The 19,700-nt window shown below is 39.1% G+C and overlaps 1 protein-coding gene across 1 annotated transcript in view; it reads left to right on the forward strand.

Annotated features, from left to right (window-relative positions):
* MYO3A (myosin IIIA) overlaps positions 1-19,700 on the forward strand; it is a 158,207-nt gene that overhangs the window by 47,964 nt on the left and 90,543 nt on the right. Inside the window, exons 8-9 of the mRNA XM_010860064.1 lie at positions 2,289-2,444; positions 18,948-19,047. Of these exons, the coding sequence (XP_010858366.1) occupies positions 2,289-2,444; positions 18,948-19,047 (256 nt within the window). The remainder of the gene's footprint in view (positions 1-2,288; positions 2,445-18,947; positions 19,048-19,700) is intronic.

Below are 19,700 nucleotides of genomic sequence, written 5' to 3' on the forward strand. Positions count from 1 at the left end.
GTTTTCATACCAAGAATATCTGCTTGTTTCTATAAAGGTAAGAGGCTGATTTAAGGGTTATGCAAACACAAGAAAGTGGCAATGTTTTTTCTTTTAGTTTCTACTTAACTAATCATTGCTACATATGTACTACACACTGCATAATATTTAATGAACTGCAGCCCAAATCCTTAGATCTCATAGGAGAATCGTTGGTAACTTTGAAGTGTTCCCCACGACTTGTAGTCATGACTCATGTGGGCAGATCCTTCCATGCGGATCCGTTAATGCAGCTTGGTGACTTTGACATATTCCATACAGTTTCACCTTTGAGAAGCATTTCCTCTTTTCCTTCAGGCAGTTAGGTCTCTGCCCGGGAAGCTCTTCCTGTCCTTGGTTCCTCTTCCTCTAATACCATTTCTTCTTTTATTTCACTCCCTGTTTAGAGATCTTGCTCCCTAAATAGACAGTAAACAACTCCAGGGCACCACATGTGCCTTACTTTTCATTCTAAGTCCAGTGGCTGGCACACAGCAGTTTAACTGTTAAGGGTTTACCTGAATAAAATAATCTCCAGTGTGATTAATCTCAGTACGTAGATATAAGTGTTGCAGGTGGCAGAAATTGACACATTGTGCTAAACTAAATGAAAACTAAAAGCATATCTTATTTTGAGACATTGTTATCCTTATTCTTTAGCATCTTTTAGCATCCCTGGGTAGTATCTCTTTGTGTTTGTAAGCTAAGTTGCTAGTGTCTGACTGTTTGCAACCCTGTGGGCTGTAGCCCACTAGGCTCCTCTATCCATGGCGATTCTCCAGGCAAGAATACTGGAGTGGGTTGCCGTGCCCTCCTATAGGGGGTCTTCCTGACCCAGGGATCGAACCCTTGTCTTGGGCATCTCCTGTATTAGCAGGTGGGTTCTTTACCGCTAGCACCATCGTGGAAGCCAGTATTTGTTTAGTTAATTCCAGTAGAATAAATTGCCAAATTCTCATACCAGAAGGATTACCAATACAGATAAGAAGTGGCATGGCTCAGGTCAGGCTTGGGTTCCTTTTTGTTTTTTTCTATCCTCAAATGACAGCCCCACCCTGACCAGTTTCCTCATAACCATAGATCCTCAAAATCTCAGGACTGAAAGAGTACGCAGAACATAAATTCTTCTTGAACAGGGTGTGCTGAGAAGCCAATCAGTAATCCCTTGATAAAAATAATCTCACTTCCCAATGCTGCCCATTCCATCTACTGTCAAAAAGTTCTCTCTTATATGGACCAGAAATCTATCTCTCTTTTAATTCTACCCATCGATCCTAACTCTTTTGTTTCCTTGCCTTGAAAACTAGTCTTAACTCCTCTTTCCAACATCTGAAGGCAGCTGATTAAACATCCGATGTTCCAGGGTTCCTCCTGTGATGCTGTTTCAGGTGCTCTCACCTGGTTGATCCTATCAAGAGGTATGATACACATTAGTATGTGTACTCTAGGACCTCAAAGCCCATCCACTGACATGGGATTTAAACATCCTCAGTGCATAAGCCAGATAATGCAATGGCAAACCCACTCCAGTACTCTTGCCTGGAAAATCCCATGGACGGAGGAGCCTGGTAGGCTGCAGTCCATGGGGTTGCGAAGAGTCGGACACGACTGAGTGACTTCACTTTCACTTTTCACTTTCATGCATTGGAGAAGGAAATGACAACCCACTCCAGTGTTCTTGCCTGGAGAATCCCAGGGACGGCAGGCCCTGCTGGGCTGCCGTCTATGGGGTCGCACAGAATCGGACACGACTAAAGTGACTTAGCAGCAGCAGCAGTAGCAGCAGCAGCAGCAGCAGCAGTGCATAAGCCCTTGCACATGGGTTAGTAGTTTTATCTCGTAGAAAGAAACAGATCAATTGAAAAACCTTTAAAAGCGTTAGTGAAGGGAGACTGAAAAGTTTGTTGTAATTTTAGATAAGCATTAAAACTGTAATGACTTCATTGTTATTTATCTTTCTCTAAAAGAGACTTGGCAGTGGAGACTGAGTTCAATTAGCACTCTGCAGTAATGCTTGCTAGGAGGCAAGGAAAGTAGAATTTAGATGAAAGTTGGTTTCACTACAGCATAATCGCCCACAGATGTGTGCACTTTCACAGACATTAATTCCTCAGATTTCAGTTTTAACATTTTTTTGAGATATGTTTCTTGGGCTGAGCATCAACGAAGAACATCATTCCTTTGTGTTAGAGTAGTTTTTAGGACTGTGAATAATAAATTCAAAACTTTTAACTTATCTAATAATTGCATGTTCCTTTCTGCCAGTGCAGGTGTTTGACTAAGGATTATGAAAAGCGTCCAACAGTGTCAGATCTTTTACAACATACATTCATTACTCAAGTTGAAGGCAAAGATGCGATGTTACAAAAACAACTCACAGAATTCATTGGCATTTATCAGTGCACAGGAGGCACAGAAAAGGCCAGGTAATCAAATAATATTTTGACTCCAAAAGTCCAAAGATCATTTAAAGAGTCTGACTGCTTTATAATCCAATGGTTGTTAAGGTGGGGAAAGAACTTCCTGGTTTAATTCTTTCAGTTCACTGGTTGTGGTTTGGAGATAAGGTAGTATTTGCATGAAGAGTAAATGTCTCAAGTTGAATTGCATCCCTGATATTGGTAATATTACTGGCAGCATTTTTTAAACAACTTCTTCATAACAAAGGATATAAACTTCAATAGGTGATTAGTATTGGCTTATATTTTCTTGTATTTTTCTCCTCTTCTGTGAAGTAAGATACCTTATATTTGAGATTTAAAAATGAACATAACACTTGAAAATTTTTTTTGACATTATTATTTTTGGTATCATTTTCTCTGGTTGAATTATATTCAAAAGTCATTTTTAATGATCTATTATGTACAGTTTTCATAATTTTGACTATTTTTACAGCTTATAGATAGTATATATATTTATTTTATGGAGTTTAGAAGATACATAGAAGTATACAACATAAAATCAATTATAAAATTTAAATCTATACCTTCTAGTATCTTATTATTGGAAATACATTTAAAAACAAAATTGAAATATATATGTCCTGGAGCTTGCCTTCTTTCACTGGCTAGTGAAAGAATATTCATATCTTTAAATATCCTTCTACCACAAATTAAACATTTTTAAATTTTATATTGAGTATAGTTGATTAACAATGATGTTTTAGTTTCAAGTATACAGGAAGGTGGTTCAATTATACATATACATGTATCTGTTCTTTTTCAAGTTCTTTTCTCATTCAGGTTATTACACAATATTGAGGAGAGTTCCCTGTGCTATTCAGAAGATCCTTGTTATCTATTTTAAATATAGCGATGTGTACATGTCAATCCCAAACTGCTATAATCATCCCACTTGTCCCAACATATGTGATTTTTAAACCACAGTACAAGGCAAATTTGAGGCACATTTCAAAGGATTAACAAATGAAAGATGAATTTTAAAAATTGTCCAAACTTTTAGTGCTACAAGTGCCTGGTTCAGGCTGTCAATTATTTATTTAAGTGTGGGACTTTATGTAATGTACATGCACTAGAATGGGATTTTGATTTTACCAAAAGAAAAGAAAAGAAGGAAGCAGAAAAATCAATAGGAAATAATAACAGGGTTCTTTCACTGCAATACAATACATCGCCCAATTTTACTTTCTATTTTCTGGGCAAGATAATTTTCCTCTAAAGTCTCTGACAATGTCATGGTGAGAATTACTCACCCTTAATACACAGGGCTTCTAAAATGCTATCCTGACTGCTCTCATAATAACTCCTTTTCATTCCCGTCTCCACATGTGTATTTCAAAGAAACTTGCTTCAAACTCAGCCAGTCCAACATGGAGCCTGTGCTGTCCCACCCCAAACTAGTTCTTTGTTCCTTTTATTTTTAGTGGCACCGCCACTCACCCCATAACCACCAGAAATCTCAGGATTATCTTGACGTATTTTTCTCTCCTACTTACATTAACAAGGCTAAATTTCTTACAGCCCCACTCAACCCATTATGAATTGTGATATAGTCCTTGCCACCATAGAAATGATACGTTGAGACAGCATTTGTGTCGTCTCCATATTGACTGAGGCCAACTCAGTCTGGATGAGGTGCCCCACACAGGTCTGACAGCTGAAGCAGCTGTAGATTCTGTGCTCTGTGTTCTCTGTCTTGGTCAGACTCTGCCACCAGCTCATGCCTTGATGAGACCTTTTCTCCTGGATTTCGCACAGATAATTCCTTTGCCTCTTATTTTGACCAAAATAAGATACTTAAAAGTGTCTTTCTTTTTAACTTAAAACCAGCATGTACATAACCATTATATAGAGTAGGAAGCTTCAGTCCCTAAAAGGAATAAAAATAATGTTCTGTGAGAGTTTGGAAGAAGCCAGCAGTACCTCCACTGGCAGTGACACCAGGGCTTATCCAGGAAGCAGTCTTTAATCGACACTCAAGAGAGAAGCCAGACTTAATCCTGTGAAAATAGAATTACTGCTAGATGAACATTATTGCTCTAAGGACCAGCTTGAGCAAAATCATGAAAGCAAGGAGAAATACATTTAATCAGAATTGTAAGGAGGAAAATTTAGAAATAGGATTGGAGAGACACGCAGAGACCAGACTACAGAGAGCACTGAAAGTCAGGTTGAGTGAGCGGTTTGACCTGGGTCCCTGACAGCCCTGATAGGGTGGGCCCCAAGGCCCCTGTGTCCTGCTGGGCACCCTCCTGCCATTGGTTCTAAAAGGTGAACTACAGATACACCAAGACAAATTAGGGCAGTAATCTTGAATACCTTTTGCTTTTCCTCCATGTTTCTTCCTGACTTTAAACTACTGTTATTTTTCCAAAAGTGGGGAAGTTGGTCCTTATTATGTTTAATTATCAAAGCATTTAGTGGCTATTGTTGGATATTTTGAAATGATGAGCCTATTGACATAAACACTAATTTCTGTATTTTTGTGGGATGTTTTAGTTGGTGTGTGTGAGAGAGTGTGCATGCATGCGTGTGCATGTTTCTAAGTACATTTGATTTTGAAAAATTCAAATCTCATTTTGGCCAAAATAAGGGGTTGAACAAATTTTCCTTGGAAGATCTAGGAGAAGAGGTCTCATCAAGGCATGAGCTGATGGCTGTGTCCATTCAAGATCAATAACCTGAAAAGAGACTGATAATGTCAGTAATGTAGTAAGCTGGGAATGTAGTAAGCTCCCATCTAGGACCAGGAAATTTAGAAAAGAAATGATCACTTCTCCTTCCCAACCTGAGATATCTTCTTATGCCTTTCTTCACCACTTCCCCCTTCTGGAAAAGCTCCTAAATAAGGGCTGAATAGCTTTTAAACTTGGTCTCCACGAACTTTATAAGGAATAGATGATTGAATCATTACTCCCTGGAAGACCATTATGAGCATATTTGTTCCTAAGGAGTAATAAATAAATTCAAATAAACAGGATAGTTGCTCACAAGCTTTTCTATTTTACAATGCAACATTCAAAAAACTAAGATCATGGCATCTGGTCCCATCACTTAATGGCAAATAGATGGGGAGACAATGGAAACAGTGACAGACTTTATTTTCTTGGGCTCCAAAATCACTGCAGATGGTGACTGCAGCCATAAAATTAAGAGATGCTTGCTCCTTGGAAGAAAAGCTATGACAAACCTAGACAGTATGTTTAAAAGCAGGGACATTACTTTGCTGACAAAGGTCCATCTAGTCAAAGCTATGGTTTTTCCAGTAGTCATGTATGGATGTGAGAGTTGGACCATAAAGAAAGCTCAGTGCTGAAGAATTGATGCTTTTGAACTGTGGTGTTGGAGAAGACTCTTGAGAGTCCCTTGGACTGCAAGGAGATCCAACCAGTCAATCCTAAATTTCCCTAAATTCAGGAAATCAGTCCTGAATGTTCATTGGAAGGACTGATGCTGAAGCTCCAATATTTTGGCCACCTGATGCAAAGAACGGATTCATTGGAAAAGACCTTGATGCTGGGAAAGATTGAAGGTGGGGGCAAAAGGGGAGGACAGAGGATGAGATGGTTGGATGGCATCACCGACTCGATGGACGTGAGTTTGAGCAAGCTCCGGGAGTTGGTGATGGACAGGGAAGCCTGGTGTGCTGCAGTCCATGACGTCACAAAGAGCTAGACACAACTGAGTGACTGAAGTGATCTTCTCCTTTCCTGAGTTCTTTCATTAGTCTCTTAGGTAGATAAATTTCATCATCTCATGGTAATTTTCAGAAAGCCTCCAACCCCTAGCTTCTTGCCTCTTGAACTTGAAGCCTAGTTTAGCTAGGCAAAATATACTTAGGTTAGTGTTTCTTTTCCTGGAAGTATTACATACATTGTTCCACCATCTCTTAGGCAGTGTGTATTGCTGTTGTAAGAACCAAGGCAATGACATTTCTCCCTTTGCTCCTGGGGCTGCTTCTGCACAGTGCCCATAAGATTTTCATAATTTTGCCCACCTGTGTCTTCTTGTCAGTCTTTCCATATCAATTTTGCCTATACCCTGTGGTGTGTGGGAGCCCACACCTCTGGCTTATGAGAGCCAGTTGGGTCTTTGGTCTCTTCTTGGGTTTTGTGTGCTCAGACCACATGCTTATCACATCTGTGACCTCAGTCATGTATATTCTGCATTTTGTTGCTTTTCTTTCCTGATTTTCCTCCATTTCTTTTCTGAATTGAGCTGACTCAGTTTTTCTTTTGCCTACCTATCTCTTCATTAAAGTTTTGTGCCCCCTCTTAAAGATTTTTCTCTTTTAATGAGACCTCATCTAAGAAATGTCTATGAGGGATGGAGAACTTTTTGTCTGAACTTTTCCTATGATTCTTTCATATGGCATATACTCTTCTTCTGTCTTTTACTTATCATTCTTCCTCCTCCTTTTTTAAAAACTACAAATATGTGGTGATGAATCTCATCTCAAATGGGACTGGGAACAGCTGTGTTCTAGCCAAAAAAAAAGTGGGCACGACGGACGGGTGAGTCGGCAAGTCTTTAGTTTGAATTAGGTTGTTTCTCTTGAACGTCCTCTCACCACACCTGTATTTTCTCTCTCTTGACACATCTCCCCTCAATTTTGAACCTGGAAGAGGTCAGAGTACAGGGCCATTAGTTGGAACGAGCCCAGGTAGCACCATTGTATTCTTTATGGCCCACGACACAAACCCATCATGACCATCTTTTTATATCATCACATAGCAACTGCTTCTTTTCCCTTTGTTTTGCCTCCCCCTGGCCACTGGCCACCCTCTATTGGACAAATATGTGATCATTGTTCCCTGGTCTTCTGCAGCTCCTCACCCTCTTGCTCTTTGGCATGTTAATCTGGTCTTATCAAGACTTTCACATTTCCGGCATGGCCCAACCATGCTCTAGGAACTGATAGCTCCAAGCAAGGCTCATTGGGTAGACCTATCAGGATGTGTGCTTTTTTTTTTTTTAAGTCTCTATAGATATTGTTTGAGTGCTAAAGAATTACGTGTCAGTCTCAGCTTCTCTCATTTCAACACAAAGTTCACAGGATTTGGTAGTTGTGCTTTATAGACTGTGGTTTGGGACTGTGACCATTTCTGTTTCTCATAAAGGAGACTTCTCTCTACTTGCCTTTCTTTTTGTTATTTAGCAAGTCTTAAGGGAAGGGAATGAGCTTCCCTGGTGGCTTGGTGGTAAAAAATCCATCTGCAGTGCAGGAGGTGCAGGAAATGTGGTTTTGATTCCTGGGTCAAGAAGATCCCCTGGAGGAGGAAATGGCAACCCACTCCAGTATTCTTGCTGGAAAAATCCTGTGGATAGAAGAGCCTGGTGGGCTACAGTCCATAGGGTGACAGAGTCAGACATGACTGAGTGACTGAGCATGCAAGGAAAGTGGTTGATTGCTGTATGATCTTAACTTGAACTAACTGTCTCTTCTTAGTAAAGTAGGATGGGGTATGATGGATTAGATACGGTCACAATTTTTTGGACAATTCTTGCATTAAGAGTGGGGTTCTGTGTTGTTTACCCTTGAACCTGGCATTTTCTGTGACTTCCTTGGTTAGTATAATAAAGATAGAAGAAGTAGTCCTATGATATTTTTGAGCCTAGCCTTGCTGAAAGCACTGAGCAACGCCCAGCCTGGCTAGAAAGGACTTCATGTGCTGAGGGACCAGCAGGGGTTATCAAAGTGACTAGCAGAGTATCAACTATTGACACCCAGCTGAGCAAGAGCTGAGTCACAGGTGTGTCTGGCTGCAGCCAACTTGTCCATGAGCAATTTTGGGACATACTTATGGGGACTCTCTACGGCCACAAGAGTCCTACACTAGCATGTGCAGTCAAAGAGCAAGAAAAATTTGATTACTAGTATTATGACCCTTTTTTACACTTTTTCACTTTCACTTTCACTACGACATTTTGCTGTACCTGTAAGAGCTTCTCTGGTGGCTCAGATGATAAAGAATATGCCTGCAATACAGGAGACCTGAGTTTGATCCCTGGGTCAGGAAGATCCCCTGGAGAAGGCAATAGCTACCCACTGCAGTATTCTTGCTTGGAGAATTTCATGGACAGAGGAGCCTGGCAGGCTGTAACCCATGGGGTTGCAAAGAGCTGGACATGACTGAGCTGTACCCATAAGTGGTGTGGGACAGCCCACACTGTGCCACTCCAGGAGACACTGTTCATTTCATATTTCCCCTGAATGCTCTCATGCCCAAGCACAGAGACATGCCATGAATGGTGCCCCCTGGAGTGGCACCATGTAGATTGTGGATGAGGAGCCTGAGAAGATTCTGAATACACTTGTTTTACAACACAAAATAGAGTCCCATCTGTCATGCTAGCTATGTATATGTAATGTTAGCACAAATAAAGAATTGGATAGAGTAAAAAGCTGACCCTGGCTCATTGTTTATTATTTTGGTCCTGATTTAGTTTAAAAAATTTTGTCCTCCTGAGGACTTTCACATAAAAATGCTTTCAGCAAATCTGTATGAGGATGGAAACCTGTGATGTTTCTCTGAAGTTCATGTGGGCAGATTTATTGGGCATTTCCTTAATCTTTCTAACATCATTCAATGAAAGATTGTTTTACATTAGTATTTAGTATTGCAATATGCTGGTTCATTAGAGGGAAACCTAAATTTTATTAGATGTTAGGGCCACTTTACAAATTCTGAAAGCTTATATCAGATTCCCAAATTCCTATAATGTTCATGTTTCCCTTCATGTTCTAGAAGTCATTAATTATTTTAATTATGGCATTATCCATTTTTAGCTGTTTTAATTTGACTCAAATTCTTACTTGTTCTTAAAATATTTGTACATTTATTTCTTATAGTTTTATAATTATTTTATCTAAAGAGGCCCCTGAAAGTGATCATATTTAATTTCATGACATAAAAATGCTATGAATACAACAAATGTATGCACTTAATTAGAGCAAAATATTAACACAATTTTTAAAAAGAATAAAATTTTCCCCCAAATTCTGAATATGTATCTTTTGGCCTTTCCCTCAAAGGCATTAGTCTTTTTTAAAAAAATTTAATCTAGAGAGGGAAAAAAAAACAAACAAACCCTAAGGGATTATCAAGAGGCTTGACCTACTTATGAAGGTTGCAAGAAATACTGCAGTATTGCCTCCCTGTGTCTTTTCTTTCAAATTAGCAATAGCCTAGGATTTGACTGCATCCATTTTGGGGATTATTGCTATAAGGAAAAGACACATTTGCATAGGATTATTTCCTATTGAATTCTGCAGTGCCTCATAGGAGGCAGGACACTGAATATAGACACTTCTAATGTTTTTGCAGCAAAGAGAGGTGAAAGAATCGAGTGGAGGGCAGGGCAACCATTTTCCCCGAGTGCCTTCACATTTCTAGTCCTCTAAATATATATAGCTTCCCTTGTGGCTCAGCTGGTAAAGAATCCTCCTGTAATGTGGGAGACCTGGGTTCTATCCCTGAGTTGGGAAGATCCCCTGGAGAACGGAAAGGCTACCCACTCCAGTATTCTGGCCTGGAGAATTCCATGGACTGTATAGTCCATGGGGTCACAAAGAGTCGGACACGACTGAGCGACTTGCACTGCACTGCAAATATATTTTTACTTTCATATTAGAGACCTTAGTAATAAGTGTTTTGAGAGTAACTCCCTGGAAAATTTGTACTTTAGTGAAATCTGTTAACCATCTTTTTGCTGGGAAAGAGGAGAGAAATATTTTTTTTTAAAGATAGTAGTTAAGGTTTAGAGCAGAAGATTTCAGCCTTTAAGTAGAATTCAGAATGACATGCCTCTCATCCCTTCCTGCCAGGCATGTAAAGCTTTATCTCTGGCTGCTCAGCTGTCCTAATCTTGTTTGCTTCCCCGTTTAGTTTTGTAATCTCTGCCAAAAAAAAAAAGTGCTGTATTTAACAGAATTTTTAGTTTTGGAAGATTATGATTCACTTTGAAGTTAGATTTTTATACATTTATATAAATACAGCTGGGTTTTTTTTTTTTAAGTGAAAGATCTGACATCACAATCCCCAGTGTTTTGTCAAAAAGAAGGAAAGGAAGGAAGATAAATAGCTAACTATGGCGATTCCAGTCTTGGGAATAGAAATTGCAATAGAATACTATGACTTCATGGTTGTTTCTTCTATAGATTTGACTGTCCTACAAGATCCCCTCAAAAACAGTATATGTCTATTAACTATATAAGCATATATTTTATATATACTTATAAAATACAAATATATAAAATTTAAATACATTACCTAGACAGCCCAGCCTAAAATGTGGGTGTTGTTCCCTGTCCATGGATGAAAATGCAGCTCTCCTGTATTTAGTAAAATCCTGTAGAGGGTGGTCATCATTTCTGTTTGTGACAAGTTAAATTTGATATGCCAATTAAACATGAAAGTAGAGTTATCCAGTAGGAAGTGTATATAGGAGTCTGGGCTTTAGGGGAGAAGCCCATGTTGGAGATAGTCATTGTCATTTGCTTATAAAGGTATTTAGTGCTGTGACACAAATGAGGTCACTGAATGTGAGGATTTAGGAATTTAGCAGGGGGAGAGGAGCCAGAAAAGGTAATTGAGGGATTGTGGCCCTTTAGGGAGGAAGAGCAGGGGAACGTGGTTGGTTGAGAACCACATAAACCCAGTGTTTTGAGGAGGGAACAGTTCTGCCAAAGAGTGCTGAAAATTTTAAAAACTGGAGTAATAATGAGTTTGGACACACAAGTTCTTCAGTGACCTCAACCAGATCCTCTCAGCAGAGTGGGGTGGAGGGCAGCCCCAGTTAAGAGAATTCTCGTTAAGGAGAGGAATGAGGTGAGGAAGAGACACTGAATATGAACTACTCTTTAAGAAGCTCAGCTGTAAAAGGGGAGAGACAGGGCAGTAGCTGGAAGGCACTGAGGATCAGAGAGGTTTTTTTTTTTTTTTTTTAAAGATAAGAGATACTAGAGAACTTTGTACACTGATAGAGGGAAAGGTTGATGCCACCGAAGAGCAAGCAGGTGTACCAGCGAAACAGCTGGCCTTTGCCCAGAGCAGGGACATGCATCCTTGGCACCAGAGAGCAGGCTGTGAGGGTAAGAGGACACCAAGATGAGATCCTGTCGAGTTGTTTAAGCATTATGAGCGTGTGAAAAAGAATGAAAGGTGATATCAAAATGTCACCAGTGGTTATCTCTTGGGGATACAGTTACAGGTGATTGATTTTCTTATACCTTTTTTGGTATTTTTCAGTTTTTTTAAAAAGCTAAGAATATTTTATACACTTGTAAAAATGAACGTGATAAAGATAATCGTACACTCTCCCTGACCCTTCATGCTATCATTCCTTAGAAAGTCAGGCTGCATGCAACTCATCAGCTGTGTTTGTTCTTGTTTTTTTTTTCAAGTATTTATTTATTAATATTTATTTGGCTGTGCTGGGTCTTAGTTGCTGCACTTAAGCTCTTGGTTGCAGCATGGAGAACCTAGTTCCCCAACAAGGGATTGAACCCAGGTCTCCTGCATTGGGGGCATGGAGTCTTAGCCTCTAGACCACCAGGGAAGTCCCTGTGTTTGTTGGAACCAGATCACTTTGCTGTGCTGATGTTTTTCCTACAGCTACTTAACTCTATACATTGAAGGAATTGTGCTACCCCATCTTTACAACAAGATCCTACTTACAGAAACCATCTCTGCTTTTGGTTGTCTGTAAGCTAAGCATGAGGAGAAGAAAGCTGTCAGGAACTTGGCAGATGGGGGAATCACCAAACATTCTTGGCAAACACAGATGTCAGTTTCATGTCAACATCTAAAACCAGGTCACTCTAAAATAATGGCACAGGAGTCACACTTACAGCAGAAACAGACATTATTTCTCAGTGGAACATTTTTCTTCGGCCTCCAGATAATTATGTACAAAAGAGGAAGGGCTGTGTGAATGAACAGGGCCATCGAAAGTGTCTTAGAGCTGGGTACTGATGACATCTGTCACTCCAGTCATCGCCAAAGCTGATCTGCTCTTCTGGCTCGTCCAGCTGGGGTGTACTTCTTCCTCAGCATCATTTCAAAACTGCACAATTGGCCAAAAGGGTCAAACTGAAGATCGATAAAAACTAGTCTTTCAGGGTACACTGGTGAGAGCCTGTATGCCCATGGGTGTTACCAGTTGTGACTTTGTTAGTGGAGTTTAAAGATGTCTAAGGACATTAAAACAAAAGTATTGATTAGATTTCTGTTTAACAAAGGATTTCTGTACTATCCCAGTGGCTCCTGAATCACCTTAGAAGATAGAGCTTGATATTTACAAGAGAATATTTTACCAAAGTAAAAGCAAATAAAGCTGTGGCATTACAATAGTACAACTGAATAGTAAGGATAAAAATTTAACATGCAGCAGCAAGAGTTGTTTCTTTTTTTCAGTGTGTAGAACTGAAATACAAGTGAAGCTATACTAACCACCCCTGAGGGTATTTCTGACCTTTTGACAACATAGAAAGGAAATATTTGTAGTTTGAAGCTATGTCTCCCCAGTCATACAGAGTAAATGAGAAATATAATCTGGTTAACAAGCTGTACTTTTCACAAGAAGACAAAAATCTTATTGGAAGAATGCTCTTTTCACAAGAGGACAAAAATCTTATTGGAAGGATGCTGACTTTGCCTTCTCCAAGTCTTACAGAAATTAAATCTTTAATAAAGTAACAAGAATGCAAATTAATTCTATAAAATGAAGGCAAAAGCAAAATGTAAAAAGTGTAGAAGTATCTTGAAAGATAGGGTAATGATGAAGATTGGACAGTTTCCTTTGACAAATAATTATCATTCATTTATTCATACTGCACATATATTGAGTACTTAATATGTTCCAGCTACTATTTTAGGTGTTTAAAATGTGTTTTCCATATGAGTATCTGTCTTCATAGCTTTATCCCAGCTCTGAACCGTGCCTGAAACATAATAGATGCTCCAGAAATTTAAATATTTTGTTGAATGAATGCAGTAGTAGATGTTGAAATGTACAGTTTAAGGCTCTACCATATTTTGTGTGTATGTATGTGTGTTTGGGGTGGGGGAAAGTCTGACAAATCAGAGCAGGCACGGGGATCTCATATTGATCCCTTGCTGACCTCCCTTTTCACAATTCTTAAAATTAAAGGGGGGATTTCCCAGGTGGTCCAGTGGTTAAAACTAGGTGCTTCCCACACAGGGGATGCGAGTTTGATGCCTGGTGGGGGAGCTATGATCCCACATGCAGCGAGGTATGGCCAAAAATAAAAAATAAAAAATAAATAAAAATAAGAATAAGAAAACAATTTTTAAAGAAATACTAAAAAAATGAAAGAGAATTGGACTGAATATAATTTAGTGTCTTTTCTCAGTTTTATACCTTATGATGTGGTCCATTGTGTAACTTTTAAAATATTAAGATAATATTGTTGATTCAACTAATCATGCCACTTGAGAGAGTATAAGTGTGAGTCCTTCACTTGTGCTACTTTGTTGTCACAGCTATAAACTGCCTTTTTTTTTTTTTTTTTGGCCCCATTGTCTCTATTATGTTTAAGACCCAACCGTGCTTTCTGGAGCAGTGATGGAGCTTTCACATCCACAGTGATGGCTGTGTCCAGTGGTCACTGGTGGTACAGATATACAGACATGGGAGAAATATAAATAGGCAGTCCCAGTGGCCAGGAGGCTTCTGTAGTTAAGCTGACCTCAGCGCCAGCAGTGCCGAACCTCCAAGCAGTGGGAGATGGGGTTGGGGGTGGTGGTGGGTGGAGTATGCTGGAGTATGCAGACACCGACGAGTGCCTTTCCACCACCTTCCTCCAGCACCTGTTACTGTTAGAGTCTGAGCACTGCAGTGACCCAGGGAGAGAAACAAAGGAAGAGTTGTTTGCTGATATAATGCCTAATTCCTGTGAGATACTACCATCAGGATAGATGTAGGATTTAATCGTTAATATGATGAAGTCCTTTAGAAGCAATGATGTTCATGAATCCTTCATCAGCAAGGACTGGGGCCACATTTTCTCACTCTCTACTCAGTTCATGCTGATTTTAGTACTGTGTTTTTACCATTCATGTTTGGAGAGGGTAGAGGGTCACCTCTGGGACAAAAAGAGTGAAAACAACTAAATACAAAACTAGTAGAAATAGAAATTAAATATATCTTAAATTAAAAGTTATAATTCAATATAACTTAGAAGTAAATATTAAATATAAAATAAAGGAAATATAATATTAAGCATAAAGACAGTGAGGGGTCAGAATATGACCACAAATGGAAAAATAAAATAATTAAAATTTATTAACCAAAGCAGGCACTGTATGAATCACGTTACATTTATTCTGTCATTTAATCTTTTAATATCTGTGTGAAATAAGTCATTATTATTTCCATTTTATTTCTGAAAAAGCAGAGTAAGTTCTTTGCCCAGTGCCACATGGCCAATAAGTGGTAGGGCCACAGTTGGAATAATAATAGCAATTATATATAAAGCATTTCCATATGCCCATTCTAAATGAAAGTTTCATAAGACATAATCCATTTTGTTTATCCTCACAGTCTTTTGTAATTTGATCTCAGCATTCAGATTCTAGAGCCCAGCCTCTTAACTGTAACATTGGTATCATTAATACTACAATGTAAACAAAGGAAAGGATTTATATAACTTCACAAATAACTTTTGATTATATAACCACCTCAGAATTCAGTTCAGTGTTAACAGTTTATCAGTCAGTCTCTGTTCCTCCCTGGCTTTCTGGCTGTTATTGCTACCTGGTTGGCCATGCCTCATGTGCCGTGGCTCCTCTACCCTTCAACTGGAAAAAATATAAATAAAGGAGTTATGCTCTAGAATAGGGCCAAACCATCTTTCAGCTCCCCCATTGAAGTCCTTACAAATGGTAAAAACCTAGATTTTCAAAGTCATGAAAATGGCTTTGTATTTTCTCTTCAGAATGAAGCAGTCAGCCATATGCTCCATAGTATGCCTATCAATTCACCAACTTCATTTGATAGAGAATTCCAGGCCTGGAAGGCAACAAAGATATGATTCAGCTATTTTTGTTTTTAAAATTTTAAAAACTTTCTGTTATGGACCATTTCTTAAAAGTCTTTATTGAATTTGTTACAGTATTGCTTCCGTTTTATGTTTTGGTTTTTGGCCACAAGGTGTGTGGGATCTTAGCTTCCCCTGTGTGCATGCTCAGTCACTCCAGTTGTGTCAAACTGCTTGTGATCCCATGGACTGTAGCCTGCCAGGCTCCTCTGGTCATGGGATTCATCAGGCAAGAATACTGGAGTGGGTTGCCATGCCCTCCTCCAGGGGATCTTCTTGACCCAGGAATCAAATCCGTGTCTCCTGCATTGCATGGCTCTTTACCTACTGAGCCACCTGGGAAGTCCCTTACTCCCCAACCAGGGATCAAACCCATAGCCCCTGCATTGAAAGGCAAAGTCTTAACCGCTGGGCCACCTGGGAAGTCCCTATTCAGTTATTTTAATATTACTGGACTAGGTAAAGTTATTAGCTTCCAACACTTTTTGGTGATAATATCTTTTTAGAAAGTGATGATAATAATAAATTTATCTTCCCAAATTAAAGTAAATAAGCCTAAAATTTGTGTGTTCAGTACAAGATCGCTCTTCTAATATCTCATGGTGTCTCATATTCAGTGTTTGTTCTTTGAGTTTTAAGAGTTCTTGATATATTAGATTTATTAATTCTTTGTCCATTCTACATATTGTAAATCTTTCCCCCAATTTTTAAATTTGTGTTTTTATTATACTCATTAAAATTATCTTGTCAAATCTCTTCCATTTTTAATTCTATTTTTTTTTGTCTTTTCATACTTACAAATTCCATTCTTACGGCATTATTACACAACTGTTCTTTTGCATCTTCTCCTAGAACTTTTATGGTGACATTTTAAAATATGTAAGTTTAAATCCATCTGGAATTAATTTTTTCTTAAAGTAAATACATGATTCCAAAAATTTTAACCAGCTGTTCCAGCATAATTTCTTGAATTTTTTTCTTTCTCTACTAATTTGAAATGCCACATTTATCATATAATAAGTTCTTAGAATAGATGACCCTACATTACATTCACTACTAGAATTTTGACTTTTGTTAGCTTTTTTTTAACCTAGTGATAATGTATATTTCTGAAATATAGTTAAATAATTTTTTTTCTTTATGAAAACATGCTACTCTACCCTATTGTTTCCATACTCTGCCCTTTGATTAAAATATTCCATTGGCTTCCCGTGGTGCCTGGAGTCCTGCCTCACCCTGGACCACTGTCTCTCCCTCTGTTTCAGCTGCAGGGCCTATCCCTGAGTCCAGGTCTCAGGCATGCCTTTCCCCCCTTTCCCCATCAGATATCAGCCTGCCAGCCTCCCCACTCTCAGGTAAAAGTTTCCATTAAAACTGAATCACCATATCAAATTCTGTGAATATTGTGTGCATTGGGGCAAAAGGTGAGAAAGGTGGTAAGTCAGATAAGTTTTGGTGCCTAAGCTGACTTTTCTGTTCAACGACTTCTCAGAACTGGGATGTGAATCAACAGGGAAGGATGCAGGACTGGTCATTAAGTGGTACTATCATTTGCACACCCGCTGGTTCCATGGGGCTCAACATTGCAACTCAGGCCACCAAATGTATGTTTACACTTTCGTATTTTTGATGCCATACTTGGTTTCTGCCCACAAGTTTCTCCCAGTCTGGCAAGAAGGGGAATATACCTATTTCTTCTCAGTGATGCATTTTCACTGGAAAATCCTACAACAGCTTAACAGCAAGGGTGATATTTGAGCCTGACTTTGCATGATAGATAGAATTTTGCCAGACATGGAAGGAAATTTATTCCAGGCAGAGGAAACAAAATGAACAAAGCACAGGATCTTGAAAATATGGGGCATCTTAGGGAATATTCTATATGCGGGAAAGGTTTCAACAAGCCTCTGAAGGTCCATGAATTCCATACCAAGGAATTTTTAAGTTATACTACAGAAGATTCCCCTGGAGAAGTAAATGGCAACCCATTCCAATATTCTTGCCTGGAAAATTCCATGGACAGAGGAGCCTGGCGGGCTACAGTCCATGGGTCATGAAAGAGTTGGACATGATATAGTGACTAAACAACAACCACAAGAAAGGTAAAAGAGGACCCATCGAGAGTGATGACTTTGAGTGAGTGAGAGGAGATGGAATCTAGTGCACAGAATGGGCAGCTGGCCATAGATAGAGGGGGGACCATGATCAATAATGGCTTAATTCTCTGGTGGTGGTGGTGGTTTAGTTGCTAAGTCCTATCTGACTCTTACAACCCCGTAGGCTGTAGCCTGCTAGGCTCCTCTGTCCATGGGATTCTCCAGGCAAGAATACTGGAGTGGGTTGCCATTTCCTTCTCCAGAGGATCTTCCTGACCCAGGAATTGAACCCAGGTCCCTGCATTGCAGGCAGATTCTTTACCAACTGAACTATGAGGGAAGCTCTAATTCTCTGAGAAACCAGTATAGTTTGGTGAAGAAATGGTATGGTTCTTACTATCCTTCATAATCTACATATTCCTTCCCCTTTTACTGTTAAGCAAATTCAAATGCTTAACAATCTGTCCAAAAATACTGAAAATATAGTTCCACTCTAAATAAGTGGATGATGCTTTCATGTCTAGAAAAGTTAAAAGAGACCCATGGGTTTACCTCAGCAACGTCTCCAGACCTCATGTCAAATCCAGATCTTTATGCCGTTATCAGAATTAGTGAAATGTTTCACTTTGAAAATAGACGTACTCGTACCTGAACTCAATCTTCTATATATATGCATTTTACCTTTTGAAAGTCTGCAGTATGGCTTATTTTGTATTTCCCTTAAATTCTGCTGAGCAATAATTTTTCAAATGATCATTTCTTGACCACCAGTGACCTAACACTACCTCAGACAAAACTGGAAATCTAATGAATGCAAATCTCCCGAACTCATCACTTTGTAACAGATTAAATCACACATTGGAATTTAGAGGAAACGTTAAAGAATATTACATGTAGGATAGGGACTTTCCTGGATGTCCAGTGGTTAAGACAGTGCTTCCAATGGAAGCAGTTAAGACTGTGCTTCCAATGTGGGAGGCACAGGCAGGTTTGATCCCCGGTCAGGGAACTAAGATCCCACATGCTGTGCAATGCAGCCAATAAATTAAATAAAAATATATAGGATAGCTCTTGATGTGAATAATGAACTCCTCTGATCATCCATGAAGTAAGTTTGACATGTTGCATTTTCCCAGTGGAGAGGAGAAAACATAAAATACACGAGGCTGTTTTCTGGTAAGTTGTTACTGTCAAATTTAAGTAAATAAGCTTTATGGAGGTTTTTCAGTCTCCTAGTATCTAAATTTGACTTTAGTGTGATCAGTAATAAGTTCTCAAATCAGAAAGGCTTTCCTTTTCATTGTTCCTCAGACATGAACGTCTTTACACCAAGAAAAGTAACTTCAGCAAACCTTTAATTTCCAGTCTCAAGGATGTAGATGATTTAGCAACCCTGGAAGTTCTGGATGAGGTAAGAAACTCAGTTTAATTAAGCCTTCTATCTATTTTTTTAAATTTATAGAAGTGATTTGAGCAGGAGGTTCTTTGAATGGCATCTGTAGGTTTCATGCTTTCTTTATCTTTTAGTTTCCTGATCATCTCTCTTGTCCTCAGTTTTTCTGTGCATAACTCACATTTCCAGATTGCTCCAGCCTGGTGTCAACTTTTTCTTGTGTTTTATACTCAAATCACAAAGATGCTAGTTCCCACAAGCTTGAGTTGCTTAGATCACTGTCCTGTTCTTCCCCTGAGTTTTCTTCGGGAGTCTCAAAAGAATGATTTACTATAGTCAGAAAACCGCTTGCCTTTTACCCCACCATATGACTTCTCTGATGGCTCAGATGATAAAGAATCTTCTGCAATGCAGGAGATCCGAGTTCAGTCCCTGAGTCGGGAAGATCCCTTGGAGAAGGGAATGACTGTCCACTCCAGTATTCTGCCTGGAAAATTCCATGGACAGAGGAGTGGACTACAGTCCATGAGATCACATAGAATTGGACACAACTGAGTGACTTAAACTTTTTTTTTCTTTACACCATCTGGCATAATCCCTCCTTTCTCTCTTCTGTTTCACACTCAATGGCAGGACCCAAAGCCTCTTAGATACCTCAAGAGCCCATCTTT

The sequence above is a fragment of the Bison bison genome, unplaced genomic scaffold (assembly GCF_000754665.1).
Source record: "Bison bison bison isolate TAMUID 2011002044 unplaced genomic scaffold, Bison_UMD1.0 scf7180017864461, whole genome shotgun sequence".
Taxonomy (NCBI): Eukaryota; Metazoa; Chordata; class Mammalia; order Artiodactyla; family Bovidae; genus Bison; species Bison bison.